The sequence below is a fragment of the Gymnogyps californianus genome, chromosome 24, assembly GCF_018139145.2.
Source record: "Gymnogyps californianus isolate 813 chromosome 24, ASM1813914v2, whole genome shotgun sequence".
In the NCBI taxonomy this organism is placed as follows: Eukaryota; Metazoa; Chordata; class Aves; order Accipitriformes; family Cathartidae; genus Gymnogyps; species Gymnogyps californianus.
Window position 1 is genome coordinate 5,636,340 of NC_059494.1, and position 15,337 is coordinate 5,651,676.

At 58.3% G+C, this 15,337-nt stretch overlaps 1 protein-coding gene across 1 annotated transcript; it reads left to right on the forward strand.

Moving 5' to 3' along the window:
* Positions 1-383: 383 nt before the first annotated feature.
* ANGPTL4 (angiopoietin like 4) lies at positions 384-9,800 on the forward strand. The gene is made up of 7 exons (XM_050910702.1): positions 384-917; positions 1,437-1,547; positions 2,059-2,188; positions 6,736-6,849; positions 6,936-7,031; positions 7,338-7,613; positions 8,184-9,800. Exons 1-7 carry the CDS (start codon positions 384-386, stop codon positions 8,363-8,365), a joined length of 1,443 nt encoding a protein of 480 aa, XP_050766659.1. The 3' UTR covers positions 8,366-9,800.
* The last annotated feature ends 5,537 nt before the right edge of the window (positions 9,801-15,337 follow it).

A 15,337-nucleotide genomic window follows, 5' to 3' on the forward strand; every position in this document is an offset into this window, starting at 1 on the left:
AGGGGATGGAAATGGGAATGGGGATGGGAATGGGGACGGAGAGAAGGATGGGAATGGGGATAGGGATGGAGATGGGAATGGGGACGGGGATAGGACAGGGTGCGAGGACAGGCGTGGGCAGGGCTCAGCGGCGAGGGACCGAGGCTGCCCCGGGCGGGGGGGGGGGACGACGACACGACGGCCAGGGCTCGGAGCCGGGGCTGCCGCAGGCGGCGGGTGCGGGGCGGGCCGAGCCCGGGGCCGGCGGGGGAGGGCGAACAAAGCGGCGGGGCCGGGCGGGCGGGGAGGGGCCGGTGGCGGGGCCCTCCCCGCCGCGCTGCGCGGGCGGCGATAAAAGCGGGGGCGCGGCAGCGGGGCGCGCACTGGGAGGCGGCCGGGCAGCCATGCAGCTCGCCGGGGCAGTGCTGCTGCTGTGTGCCGCCGCCGCGGCGGCCGTGGGACCGGCTCCGGCATCCGCGGCGGGGCGGCCCGGGGCTGAGCGGCGGGCGGTGGCGGCGGCGGGGGGCAGCAAGGAGCGGCGGGCGCAGTTCGCCTCCTGGGACGAGGTGAACGTGATCGCCCACGGGCTGCTGCAGCTCGGCCACGGCCTGAAGGAGCACGTGGACCGCACCAAGGGGCAGATGCGGGAGCTCGGCAGCCGCCTGAGCGCCCACAACAGCTCCATGGGGCGGCTGCTGCGCCAGGCGCGGGAGGCGCAGGAGCGGGGCGAGCGGCTGCGGGCCAGCGTGCGGGAGCTGGAGGGCCGCGGCCGGCAGCTCCTCAACCTCTCCGAGGCTCTGCGGCAGCGCCTGGAGGAGGTGGCGGCCGACAAAGCCGAGATCCAGGGCCGGCTGGAGCAGCTGGAGGGCCGCGTCCGGCAGGCGCTGCAGGCGCGGCCGGCCGGGAACCAGAGCGCCAAGGACCTGGGAACGCTGCAGGTGAGCATCGCCCGCAGCACCGGGGGCGACCGGGAGGAGCGGCCCCGGGGAGGCGGGGGAGACCCGACCCACCCAGGCACCGGGAGCGACCCAAGGCGGGGGGGCGGGGGGGGCGGGCGGGACCAGACCCTCCCGGGGTACCGGGACCGACCTGGGGGGAAGCGAGGAGGGGTCCCTGCCTTCGCGGGAGGGGCCGCGGGAAGAGCGATGGGGGACCCGACCCTCCCGGGGCAACGGGAGCGGCTGGAAGGGGGTAGCTGTGGGGAGCAGCCCTCCCGGGACACGGGGACCAGCCCAGAGGGGTGGGGGGGGACCCGACCTTCCCGGGGGCACTGGGAGCAGTGGGTGGGAATCGGCCTCAGGAGAGCGGTGGGGGGGGACCTGATGGTGTTGGGGGCACCGGGAGTATCCGTGGGGACCAGCCCCGCCGGGGGGACTGGCCCACCCGGCTCTGTGCGGTATGTGCAGCACAGCCGACCTCCCCAGAGCTGCGGGGTTCACCTGGCTCTTTCCCCGCAGTCCCTGATGGATGCGCAGAACTTGCGGATCGAGGAGCTTTTGCAGAAGATCAAGCAGCAGCAGTACAAGCTGGACAAGCAGAATCTGCAGATTAAAAGCCTGCAGAGCAAGGTGAGCTCCTGTCCCTCTCTACGGCTGGGGGACCGCAGCCTGCTCCTGCACGCTGCAGGGACCCCGGCATGAACCGCCCCGGCAGCCCAGCTGGCCCAGAGCTCTGGTGACAGGAGAACCAGCTGTGCCACTGCTCCCTGCCTTTGGGGACCCTACAAAGGCCATGGCCCTGGTCCTTGTGCCGCAGCGTTGATACAAGGGTAGCAAACTGCAAGCTTTCCGAGTGTTTGCACAGAGCAATAGGAGGAATTGGTGTGTGGGAACAGAGCCTCTCTGGGCTCTTCCTTTGAGCTTATCTGCAGAATAGACTCGTGAGCATGGGTGTGAAAAACCACAATCATTTCTGGCTTTGCCAGCCTTGGGTATCTCCTATTCCTCAAGGTTTCTGGGCAAGTTCAGCTCCAGCTCTGGTCACTGGGGAGCGGCTGGCAGCTTGGCCGATCAGCTCTCCTGCGTAACAGCGTTGAAAATGAGCTGAGATAAAACTGTTCTGACTTGTGCGTTTTTTTAGGTCAATCTACTGATCCCCTTACACCTGAAGGACAACAAAACGCAGTCTCCGAAGTGGAAGATAAACCTGAAGAGCCTCAGCCTCACCAACCAGAGCCAGAATGCTAGCAGGGAGCCCATGCCAACACAGAGTGAGTATCTGCTCATGCTGCCCTGCTCCTCTGTGCCGGAGCAAACCTGCAGCAGTTGCAACTGTTTGGAAACAAAAGGTTCAGTTGTCCTGAGTCAGGATGTGAGATTTGCTCACAAAACTGGAGCTTGGGAGTTTGGCCAGACTGTGGGGATCTGGAGCACGGGCAGGATCCTAGCCTTCTGGATCAGTATTAGTCCAGCAGGAATTTAAGGATTTAAGAGGAATTTTTCTGCCTGATACGAAGAATGCAGTGGGGAGCAGACAAACACCGCTAGCAGGTATTTGCCAAAGAGAACTGGCAGGTGGGGGGGTGAATGCAGGCATGAAAGGAGGATCTCTGCTCCTTGGAGTTAACTCTTGTTCACCTGCGCTTGCTTTACCAGGCAGGCTCTGCTTCCCAGCCTGTCTGCTGGTGGAGGGGAGGGTTAGGGAGCCCTGGACTATGAGAGAAGAGCTAGATCCTTGTGCGTCCGTCTCCTTGGCTCATATTTAGGGCTCATACATGAAAGACAAGTGCCTCAGCTTGCACTATCCTTAGTGGAAGGTGCTGAGCTGCAGTGAAGGCACCGGACACTCGCAGCCCTGGGAAGTGTGTACCAGAGCAGGCGAGTGCGTGCTGCATCCAGAGCTCCTGGCTCTGCCTGGAGCATCCTCTCTGCCGGCAAGGGGGCTGGAGGAGCTCCCGCAGAGTGAAGGGCAGCAGAACGGGCGTCCCCAGCTGCGCTGCGTCCCGCAGCATCCCTCCCAGACAGGAACTGGTGTCCCCGCAGGGCTGGCTGGCCAGGAGCAGCTGCTCTCATGTTATGTCAGCTAAATCACGGTGCTGGCTCCGTCTGTGCAGCTGTCTGGGGATGTCCAGTGAGCCAAACAGAAACCAGGCAGGGTGAGGATGCATGGGGAAATCCTGCCCAGGGCTTAACGCAGGGATAGCTATGGGAAAACACATGGTAATTTGTATGTGGAGCCTGGAGCTGTCACCGGTGTGCCTGAAAGCTGGGTGGGCAGAACAAAGAGCTGCAGAATTGATGCGGACAAGGAGAGAGATGGGATGCAGGGCTCCAGACTCCTCCTGGTGCTTGGCTTGGTGGGGCTGGCCAGCCTGCAGCAGGGCTATGTAGGGTCTCCCTCGGTCAGAGCAGCACTAGCAAGCCAGAAAACTGCCTCAAAACCTCTTTCCCCACATTTTTTCCCAGCTCTGCTTTGTGACTTGCCCTCAGTGTGTCATAGAATCCTAGAATTGTTTGAGTTGGAAGGGACCTTTAAAGGTCATCTAGTCCAACCAACTAGTCGAACCCCCCTGCTCTGCTCTCAGGTTATGCTGAAAGCGGGGTGCAGGGAGATGGGTTCAGGTCTTTGCTACTTACTGGTGGCAGATGTAGGCTGTGCTGTTGGCTCTGCGCTGGCTGATGGGTGCTGGGAGCAGCAACCCTTGTGAAGCATGGTGGGAGGCAGTGAGGACCCACAGCCCCCAGGGATGCTGTGAGGCGGGGGGTGCGAGAGCTCTGCACCTTCTGGTGCCACCCTGTCCCCGATGGGGAGACCCTGAGCATCCCCAGCGCCCTGGGCATCCTGACTGACTCCCACCCAGCCGAGCCGTGAGCTCCCCCTTCTCTTGCTTAATCTGTGATGTTGATATCACTGACAGAAAACAAATTGGCTTCCTCTCATTAGCAAGTCGAGTGAGTTTTCTGGCAAATCTTAAAGCACACAGTATCTGGCAGGCCAGCCCTGTGCCCTCCGCCTGGGGCGGCTTGTGGCTGCTTTCAGAGCAGGCAAGCACTGGGAAGGCTTGTGCCGGCAGCTCCCTGCCTATTGTCAGGCAGAGCCGCAGTGCCTGCACGGCCCCGGGGAACAGCGATGAACTCCACCAGCAGCCCTTTCAGAAAGAGCCTTTTATTTGCATCCAGTGAACACAAGTTTTTTCAGGCCGGGGATGGCACGGGGCCAAGCATGTGAAAGTTGAAGGCTTGAAGCAGCCTGGAGAGCGAAAGGTTTAATCGCTTGCAGAAAGAGGATCACGTCTTTAGGCAGAGCCTGTGCTTTCTGGCAGCCAGCCGAGTAGGGGAAAGGTAGAGCCCCGCTCGCTCTCTCCCCGTGGCGCTGGGACTCCAAAATAGTTGGGTTGGGTTGGGTGAGGGGGAGGCGATGCAAACAGCTCCAGGCATGCCCTGCCATCTGCAAGAAAGGGTGTTTATCCCAGGTTGGTGACCTCCTGTCATGCCTGGAGATCCTGTTGGGTAAATACGGTGCCATGCCTGGGGCAGCTCCAGCCAGCCTTGTTGATTCATCCGTCTTGTTTGGCTAAATAAAGGGAGAGGGAAAGAAAAACATCGAGAGCAGCCAGGAGGTCTTGTTGTTCTGCTGGTGCCATACGGATGTGCAACATGAACTGGAACTAACGAGCGTGTTCCTCAAACAAAAAGATTGAGCTGAGGCTGCTCCAGCAGCTGCATCTCATTCAGCTGCTTGCAAGTCCCCGTTGCACCAGGAAAACAGAAGAGATCCAAGCGCAGTGAGCGTGGCCGGGGCCCAGAAAAACCCAGACAGGGATGGGGTTGACTTCTGCACGCTGGGGCCACTGAGCATCCGCCCGGGCACCATCCTGCCGATGCTGGGAGATACGATGGAGAGGAGGCGAGGAGCTCTGAGGCCAGGCGAGCCCAGCAGCCTCCGGCACCTCCCTGCGGCCGCCCTTGTGAGCTGGGGTCACTGCAGCCGTGGGTGTGGGGTCAGGTTGTGGGTTTTCCCTCCCCTGAGCCTTGTTTGGCTTCCCTGGCTGCGTTCACCTAGAAAGCGGGGATATCGGGGAGGCACCTCCCCGCGGTGCTGGGTGGCTTTGTGTGGTTTTGATCCTTCGTGCAAAACGCTCGCCCTCGATCCCCGTGTGCACAGGCTTGCGGGAGGGCTTGGGGCCACACGCTTGTCCCGTGGGTGCACTGATGGGCTTGGTGGCATCGGCCCGGGGGTGCGAGGGATGCTAAGGGCAGTGCGAGTCCAGCTGTGCTGGCTGCGGGGCTGTCCCGCTGCGGGCGGTGGGAGACGGGCTGCCTGTGCCAAGGAGGGGAAAGTTCACCGGGGGGGGAGAAATGGGTGAAAGGTGGTGGCAGGTGTCACATTGCTGTCCCCTGGGTCCCCCCCCACACTGACCTTTCCTCCAGTTGTGGCTCCGCTCTTCGCCCCAACGCAGCATCGGGGCTTCCCGGGTGCCCAGCGAGGGCGGGGGGCAATGCCCCAGGGGGGCTGCTTTTGCCCTCGGCAGCTCAAAGGCCCCACTTTTCCCCACTTCTGCCCCACGCGAAGCCCCGTGGCCGTGGGGGAGGCCCCTCTCCCCACTGCCGCCCCCGATCACAGTGCCAGCCCTGACCCCCAGGGGCAGCTACCGCAAGGGGGAACCCCACGGAGGGGCTGCGGGGGTGGCCAGCACCTCGGCACAGCCCAGGGCTTGTCTTTAGGTTTCTTCACTCGCCTGTCTTGGGGTCGTGCTGGCAGCAGCTGTGAGCCACCAAAATCCATCCCACCCTTGCGCGGGGAGAACAGACCCCCTTTGTCTGGGGGTGACGGGGGCACCTGTCCCGGCTGACAAAGAGCCCCTTGACTGCGCCGACAGCCCGCGGGCTGAAGTCCCTGCACATCCTCCTGCGTCCTTTTGACTTGGGTTTTGTAACAGGTTTCCCCCCGCCCCGTCTCTCCCCGAGTGCTGCGGGTGGTGGTTCCTGGATGGACTTTTATCAGCGCTGTTGAAACGGTGCTTTGCTGGCAGCTCCGGCCAAAGTCCCCGCAGGGGCGGAAGGAGAGGTGGGAGCCCGACTGGTGTGGGGATGCTGGGGGGGGTGGCCTCACCCTGGGCAAGCCACTCGTGCAATGAGCTGGGGCTCCCTGCGGTCCACCCACCCCTTCCCTGCCCCAGTCGGTGTGTCTTGGGCAAAAGGGTCACCCCAGCCTGGCCCTGTGCCTGCTGGTGGCAGGTTGCCCAGCGGGACGTCTGGCTGGGGCCACCACAGTTGCCGGGAGCAAGAGGTCATGTGCTGGATGCTCAGGCGCCTTCCTGAGGTCAGGACTTGAGGTTTCTTTCTGCCTCTGAGGTCAGGACTTGAGGTTTCTTTCTGCCCCTGAAGCCCTTTGAGACTGCTTCAGCCTTGGGGTGGGATGGGGATGCTTGCCCCTGGCGTTACCCCACCCCAAATGAGCTGCTCCTGCCTGCTGTGGGTGCGAAGGGAGCTGGGAAACTCCTTGGGTCTCTCCTCACCAGGGAGCCGTGCTCTCCAGCCCGGATCACCCCAGCCTGGCCCAGCGCCTGGCTTCTGCCTTGGATGGAAGCCCAAGGAGCTGTGTTTGGATAAATGGGAAGATACGGGGTCACAGCATTTAAAGATGCTGAAGCTGGGGGCCGTTGCTCCAGCACGTGTCCAGAGCCGCAGCCACCGCCGTGCGCAGCTGGCCAGGCTCGTGGCCAGGGCTGCAAGTGCCGGGGCCATGGTAGGAGCAACCTGCTGAGGAAGTGGGACTCAAGGCTATCTTCTCAATCGCTGTTTCCTTTCCCCGCAGAGCTCCCGGAGGATTGCCACCAGCTCTTCCTGGCCGGGCAGCAAAGCAGTGGCATTTTCCAGGTGCAACCTGCAGGGTCTCAGGCCTTCAAAGTCTACTGTGACATGACCGCAGGTAAAGCAGTGGAGATGTCCCGCAGCGCTTTGCATGGTGGTCTTGCAAATGGTAACCCCAAATGACCGTGTTTTTCTGGCCCACAGAAGGTGGCTGGACAGTGATCCAGAGGCGCACAGATGGCTCTGTGGACTTTGACCAGCTTTGGGATGCCTACAAGAATGGCTTTGGAGACCTTCGTGGTAGGTGGATGATGGTGTCTATCTTCTTACCGTGGGATAAGTGCTATCTTAGCACAAGTTATTGCCCCTTGCTGGCCCCTGGAGATCTCTATGTGCTGGAGCACAGTGTTGGGCTGAGGAGGGGGGGATCACTGCTGGCAAAGCAAGTGTCCTTGGTCTTCCTGACTTGTCCTGCAGGTGCCAGACAGCGATTCAAATGCTGCAGTGTCCTGGGTTGTCCCTGTTTTGTCTCTGGAGCCTGTTCACGTGTCTGCTTTGCATGGCATGTTTGTGTCCCTGCAGCCCATGCAATGTGTCTTGTTTCAGGTGACTTCTGGCTGGGCCTGGAGAAGATACATCACCTTGTCCAAGAGGGAAGATACAATCTGCTGATTGAGCTGGAAGACTGGGAGGGAAATTCCCAGGTGGTTCAGTTTGTCTTCAGCCTTGGTGGTGAGAGCACAGCCTACATGCTCAACCTGCTGGGACCTCTGTCTGGAGAGCTGGAAAACGCCATCGGGGACTTCAGGCAGCTGCCCTTCTCCACCCGGGATCGTGACCACGACCTCAAAGCTGACACAAACTGTGCCAAACACCTCTCAGGTCAGTATGAGCTCTTCCTTCCCAGTGGCATGCACTTTCCCTTCAGCCCTCTGCTGTCTGCTGGTGGCCGTGAGTGGGACAGTGACCCTGCGGGACCAGACCCCTTTGGTGTTGAGCCTGGCTTGTCCCCTGCTTCCCTGGGAAAGCTGCGTCCTTGGGAGGAGCTGTGCAGGGAACTGGGAGGGAAGCTGAAACCAGGAGGGGTTCATGATTCGGGTCTTGGCCCAAGCATCTGTCTTCATAACAGCTTTGCTGGCTGCCACCTTGCTTGGAAACCTTTCAAGCAAAGCAGAGGCCAGTCCCCAGGCCTGAGATGGGGCTGCTGAAGGGTTTGAGGGGGTTTTGCATGCAAGAAAGAGCAGCAGGGATTTGCAGATGCATCCTGAAGTCATACAGGATCTGTGCAAAGGTTTCCCAGTGCATGGGACTCAAGTGTGTACAAGGTGGTCTTGTAAGGTCCTGAAGCCCTGGAAAAGTGGGGAAAATGGAGGCAGCAGCTGCCTCGAACCTGGGTTTGTTGTCTGTCTGGAAGTGCTGTGGGTTAAACCTGCCTCTGCATTGCCTTGGTAGGTGGCTGGTGGTTCAGCACCTGTGGCCATGCCAACCTCAACGGGAAGTACTTCCGCTCCATCCCCCGCCAGAGGCACGAGCGCAAGCAGGGCATCTTCTGGAAGACATGGAAAGGCCGGTATTACCCGCTGAAGTCAACCACCATGAAAATCCAACCCGCAGCACTAGAAGCAGAGCCCTAAAGCTGCCACTTGAGAGTTGACCTTCTCTGCGGAGCACAGACCTGAGCTCCATCACTTGGTGTTTACAGAAAACAAACCCACTCTCCCCAGGAAGTCCCCCGAGGAGCGTTTCTCTTGGTTAGCAGCCCTTTAGTGGCATGAGCCTTTATAGGCTCCTCGCTATCAGTACAACAGCTCCATGTTGCTGAAACCCCTGGATGGGAGCTCCCAAACCAGAAGAGGAGCCACCGGCAGGGAGATCCACCTCCAGAGCATGCACAAGGGTCTTCCAACCTGCCACGTGCTGCTGCAGCAAGTTCAAGTTGTCTGGTGCTTTCTGTCCTGTCTGAACGCTTCTGTGCTGGTTTTGATGAGCTGGGGCTGGGGGGAAGGGGAGCATGTGTGAAGTGTTTCACTACCCTGGACCCAAGCGTTGGGTACGGAGCCTTGCTGTGTCCTGTCTTTCACCGTTGTTCCCAAACGATGTCCTGTGTACCCTCCTGTGAAAGCCCCCAGAGCCTCCTTTCCCTGCTGGTGCTGGGGGGCAGTGACCCTTGGGCAGCTCCATCTGCGCAGCCCCTGCTCCAGTGACTTCAGCCCACTGAGAACATGGGTTTTGGTGGGAAGGCTTGAAGGATACCCTGTGCAGAAGGGGACCTCAGGCTCACTTGGCTTCCCTGGTCCCCACAGCTTCAAAGCCCTGTATTTCCAGCTGTGCTGGAATTTGCTGGGAGCTGGGGAAACTGCTTCCAGCTTCAGGAGATGATGGGTGGGATCCTGCAGTCTTAAGCTCTGCCTGGAGCCTACCAGTGTTGCTGAGGGTGGTTAGGACGAGCACTAGGACAGCACAGGTACAGAGTAGTGACTGTCCTTGGGCAGGAGCAGCCCTGCCATCAGCTGTAAATCCCCCTGAAGCCTGGAGGGCTGCCTTCTCCCAACAGACTCCCCGTACTTCGCAGAGTGAGTAGCACCATTCCACGCGCGTGCCCCAAAACTTGCTCTGAAGGGCCAGGGGACAAGAGGATTTCTCTGCGAGAGCTGCAGTACCTTGTTGGGTGCGTACCCTGACGTACAGCATTGCCTCTGCCTTTGGGGTGGGTGTCTGGGGCAGAGGTTTGGGCAAAACAGCTCCCCAAAAACTGTTACGGGCCAAGCTGCCGTCTTGGGGCTTCCCAAGCATCCTGCCCTATTGAAGTCATATTGACTACTGTGCTAGAGCTCCTAGCTGCTAAATATTGTAAATAGTCATTTGTAGGATGTTGGATCTTGTTGATGAATTTCCTGTTTTAATTTGTTTCCATATTTAAATGCAGTGTTAATAACAATGTGGTGTAATTTATAAATGTTGATGCTGGAGAAAAAAAAAGCAACTGTAGTTTGTGTATTTTAAACTTTTTTTTTGTACTAAAATATCTTTTCTGAAGATGTCTTTTAATAAAAACAAGCCTGTAACTGTCCTGCCTGGATTATTTGCCCGATGGTTTACCGGTAGAAGATGTGTGGGAGCTATGTGAGGACTCTGGATTCAGAAACTTCACTTGTTGGGAGTTTGACCTGAGCACTACGCTTCCTTCTGGCCTCAATTTTCAGCTGTAGCCTTATGGAGCGCTCTGAGAGAAATCCCTGCTGTAGCCCCCACCAGCAGTTCTTACTCTGAAGTTTGTGGACTTCTAAATTTCTTTTCCCTCTGGAAATCAGGCCCTGGGGCAGCAAATTTACAAGTGACGATGAGCTGGCTTTTCTTATTCCCTGATGGCAGACCTTTGCACCAGGGAGACAGTCCTTGTAGCTGGCTGGAAAACCCTGTGCCAACTCCTTGAACAAGAGCAGAGGCTGAGGTTGGAATTATTTGGATGGATTAAAGTCAGAGCTGATCAGGACAAGCCCCAGTAAGTAGTAGCCTTTTACCTGCTCATAGCATACATGCGTAGTCCTCTCCAAAAGCATTTCTTGCAACTTCTGGGGAATGATTACATATGTAGGAATGAAATGAGCTGGGGATGGAGTGGGAGCCTTGAAGATGATGGGGGTAAACTCCAGCTGTGCTCACGATCCCAGACATGTGGCCTGATACTGGAGTTGGAGAAAATAGCAAGCACTTCTTTAGCTGGTCAAGGAAGGGGGACAAATTGCTCCTTGCAGAAAGAAGAGACAAGAGACTGCTCTAGTTCCCCTAGAGCAGCTGTATAAATACCTGATGTACCTAAACGTGGCCCCAGCTCCTGCGTCTGTCCCCCTTCCCTGGGGAAAAACCTGGGGTTAATGATAGCCCCAAGCACAATTGCACAAACAGCCCATTATACCCAGCTCTGTGGTATCTGTCTGCTCGCTCTTGCATTCAGAAATACATTTTTAATGTTCTGTTTGCTTAATTCACAGCTTGTTTAGTCCCTGGGTGCACCAGCAGATAGTGGAGTGCTGTGTTTTAGTATGGATGCTAAAGTGATTAGACTAAGGTGGGTTTGATGCATCAGATAGAAACTGGTGAAGGAGCTATGCTGTATCTATTCATTGCCAGGGTGTTTTTTGGCAGATCTGGGGTTTGCTCCCCAGCGGTGCATTTGATCTTCAGTGTCTGCAGGAGGTGCCTGGAGGACAATGCCAGCTGGGGGAAGGCTAAATGCCCCAAATCATGCCTAGCCCAGGAACTACAGCTGCTGCTTTCTTCTGTGTCTTGGTCTTCCCCTGTTCTGCCGTGCAAGTCTTCACGTCCCATCAGTGTCAATGCCACCCCATGCCCCCAGATCATAGGTCCCACACCAGAGCGTGTGGTGTCCCGGGGCCCTTCCAAGGTCCCTCTGCAGAAGAAGCCTGTCCTGGGTCTCTGTTTTCATCTGAAATCCCCCTGGAATCCTCCAGCTCCTTCATTTTTAACAACTACTTGAACTGCAACTTGTCGTAACATCTGGGAAGTGAAGGATGGGCCAGCTCCCTCCAGCGACAGCGAGAGAAACGGCACCATGCGCTGTCGGAATCGCAAATACCCTTCGGGTTACGAAATGCTGCTGCTCTCCAAAACAGGCCGTGGCTCCCGTATGGGCCGTGCCGTGCCGTGTCAGCCTGTGGCCCCACAGCAGCTCCTGACATGACGGTCCACCCAGGGCCTCGAGTCCTCCCAGCAAAACCTCCCCGAGCAGCTGGCGAGAAGGGCTGCTGCTTGTTCTGCGTGCTTCGAGGGGCTGTGCCGAAGGCGGTGATGGGGTCCGAGCTCAGCGCGTGCCAGGCGGCTAAAGGCTGCAGGGTCTGGACGTGGTGGGACAGGGCTTTTCGGGAGCAGAAGCGCTGTGGGACAGCCTGGGGCTGCAGTTCAGCGGGGTGACACAGGGCTGGTGCATTCCTCGATGCGGAGCTCGGACTCATCAGTAGAAGCAGATTGAACCGCAGATGCTTTGGACCCGGGGGTTCTCTCAGAGCATCGTTAGATCAAGAAGACGTTGCATATCAGGTACCGACGTCCCAACCCAGCTGCGTTTGTGGCCTCAGAAAGTAAGGAGAGCCCCGACCCACTGCACGGAGCCCCCTCCAAATCCAACCTGGGTCTGAATGGCAGAAACAACCGCCGGGAGATCCAACAGTGGGGCCTCAAGCCCCTTTTTATACAACAGCGGAATCCAAATGGCTCTTTGCAACGTTTGGCAAAAAGGGAAGGTGTTTGTGCATCCGCAGAGCTGCACCAGCTCGGGTGGCCGGGCTGAGCCCCTGCGCTGGTGGCACCGCGACGCTGGCGGGGGGAAGCCAGAGGCATCACCCCGAGCACCCCCCACCAGCGTGGCCATCGCAGAGCACCGCAACAAAACAAAAAAGGCGTACTGGCAACCCCCCGCTTGAATCTGAAACGTGGTGCAAAGCCAAGAAACAGCAAATTCATAATAAGACACGAGTTCTCCACCCACTGACACCCCCCAGCCCGGCCCCCGACACCCGGCCTCACCAGCGCCAGGAAGAGTCACGCTTTCAAAGCTGTCCCTCGCTTCAAATGCCTCGGGGTGCCTGGTGGACACTGGGGCATCAGGACTCTCCCAGTCCTCCCAGTAACTTCAGCTCCTCTGCTGGAGCTCAGCGGCATCGAGCACAAATTGAGTTTCCCGTGGAGATGTCTGGCATGGCTTTGCAAGCACCTGCATCCTTACCAGGGACACTTCCCAAGCAGAGTATTCTGGGGTGGCTCCCTTGAGGGTGCTCACAGACACCCAGAGGACCAGATCCCACTAAGAGGGTGGGAAGGGGAACTCCTGGCTCAAGCATCCCAGGCAGGCAGCTACGCCCCGGGGCACCGCAGGGGCTGAGGCATCCAGGACAAGAGGGAGCATCTTGGGTGATCATTTTGAGCAAGTTTTTATCATGTAAAAAAAGAAGCAGATGGCATAGGCCTGTCTGCTTTTAAGGGTGTGTACCCCAGCATAGTTTAAGAAAATATTTGGGGCTTGTAGGACCTCTGCTGCCTGAGGCTTGATGGCCTGGGACCAACTCGAGGACACACGTGGGATTGCCAGAAAGGACCTGCAAACGCATTGCCCCGTCAGCAGCTGGTGACACGTGGCTGGTTTTGGTGACACAACGCTGATTCTCCAATGCAAAACGTACCAAGAGCCTGGGGGACTCCTGAGGGTGAAGAACACGGGGAGTCCCGGCTCACACTTCACTCTGCATCGCCCCGGGGGAAACATCCCTCCTCTAACACCAAGTCATCATCTTCATTCCCTGCAGCCCGTGTTAAAACTCTGCCCCAGGGGATTTCGGAGCCAGATGGCACTCACAAGGATACCTCCGTCGTATATTGCTCTTTAAAACTTATGGCAACAATTCCCAGGCCTTGGAAGAAGGAAAGAAGAAAGTGATTTCCATCCAAACTGATAAAAAAATAGCTTTGGGGTTTTTTTGCACCTCCCCCACGCACACCCAATATTCCGTTCAGAACCGATCAAGTTACTTGTGATAATGAAAATAAGATGTTTTACTTCTGCTGAGCCCATTTAAACCAGAACAAAGCAAGGGAAGCAAAGGCCTCATTTGCAAGACCAGCAAGGAGCCACCCTCCTCTCCCTCCTTTCACCCAGCCACTCATTGGATGCAGCATTATCAGGTGTGGGAAACTCAGCACGGGATAATTCCCCTGCCCAGGAGATTCTGCATTCACCATGTTCCAGCTTTGCTCCTCCTGATGCTATTTAACTATTCATCGGTTGGATGCTCGGCATCCCCGGGCGTGCTCCAGTCGTTACCCAACAGGGCTGTTTGCTGTGGTCCTGCAGGGATATGAACAGCATCAACGGGAGAGAGCGATAACGCCTTCCCACAGATCCTGGTTGTTAAAACTCCCTTTGGCATGGGAAGGATTAAAAGTCCAACGCCCCATGCTGTATGTGAGCACCAAAATTGCAAAGAAAAGGTGAAAAGAAAGATTTCGACCCTGCTTCTTCAGCAATCGCTTTCTGTCAGAGAGGAGCAACCGGCCCGACCCATTGCTAGGTTGGTGTTGGCATCTTCCCCAGACCCCCGGTTCTATGAATTTTTGGCTTTCCTTCCCAGCTGCTTCCATTGCCTGATATGCGACGGAGATACCTAGACAGCTTCCCAGCACGGCAGTGGGATTGCAACATGTTTGCGGCACGCTCTGTTTCTCACCCCATTTTCAGAGCCTGGGTCATAAAAAGAATGATTTTCACTGAGCAGGAGCTGGACACCCCCACCGATAGGTAGCTGTTAGTCTGGGGGCTGCCTCTTCGCGCGCTCCCACACAGTTATTAGCACTTATATTTGGGAAATGGAATCCCTTAGAAACCACGATCCCGCCTGCCCAGGGTGTTAAGGTGTCTGGGGGAAGTCGAGGGCAGCTCAGCGCCGCACAGCCCGGAGGGTCTGAACCACCATCTCCCCCTGCCCCGACCCCGCTCACGCCCTGAGCGTCTCCCAAGGCTGGCAAAAATAAGTCCAAAGCCATTTTTTTCCTCCCCGCTGTCTCAGCCTTGCTCCTGTGTGATACCGGAGACCCACTAATCCTTTAGCCGGCTAAAGACTCCTCTGGGGAAAGTAGGGCAGACGAGCCATGATGAGCACAGCCCAGGAAAGCAAGAAATCCGTTTAATGAGCAGAGCGAGTTTCCCTGCACATTGCAGAGAGAGAAAGGAGGGAGCCATTGTCTTCCCCGTGAGGGTTTGTCGCAACCACAAATCAAACGCATTAAACCAGCGGATGCGACGCCAGCGTGCACACGCTGCGCGGGGGCACGTCGCGCAGGGCGAACGCTGGAAGGAAGGTCACCAAAGCAGCGGGGACATCCCCGGGCTTTCCGAGCGGCTCTTTGAGGCCGGCCCTGCAGCCTGGGCTGCGCTCGCAGGATGAATTGCCGCAGCTCTGCCGTCGGGAAGGCGAAGGGCCTCCTGCTTGGAGCCAGTGAAGCTGCCGGCGCTCCCCGAGTGATGAAACGGCCTTTTGCTGTTATCACCGATTCGTTCAGGAAATTGCCTCAAGCCATGCCAGGAAAAAAAAAGGAGAAATGTTTTCCTAGAACAAGTTGTGTCACCGTGCGGGGCTTTTTTTGCCGAAACAGCTTTTTCAGCTGGTACTTGGCGCAGGAAGGTGAGACCCCGAGCGCTGTGCGGGGCAGGATCTGACCCAGCCCGGGGAACAGCCTGAAGACAAAAGCAAAGCACAGGCGTGCAGGGCATGACGGCTTCGAACTGCAGCCGAGAATCGCTTGCGCTGGTTTTAGGGAAGACCCCCCCCCGTGCCTTCTATTCCCGGGGCTTCCGTGCTGCGCTGACCCCGGGCCGGGCCGGGCCCGCCGCCACCCGGCGCGACCCCCCGCGCCCCGCGGCGCTCGGCGCTGCGCACCCCCGCCGAGGCCCCACCCCCAGGACCCGCCCCTCCACCAAACCCCGCCCCTCCCACCCCAGGCCCCGCCCCAACGCGGGCCCCGGCACCGCCTCGTTTCGCAGGCTCCCGGCTCAGGCACCCAAGCACCGCCCTCCCCAGCTGCCCCTCTTCGATTGG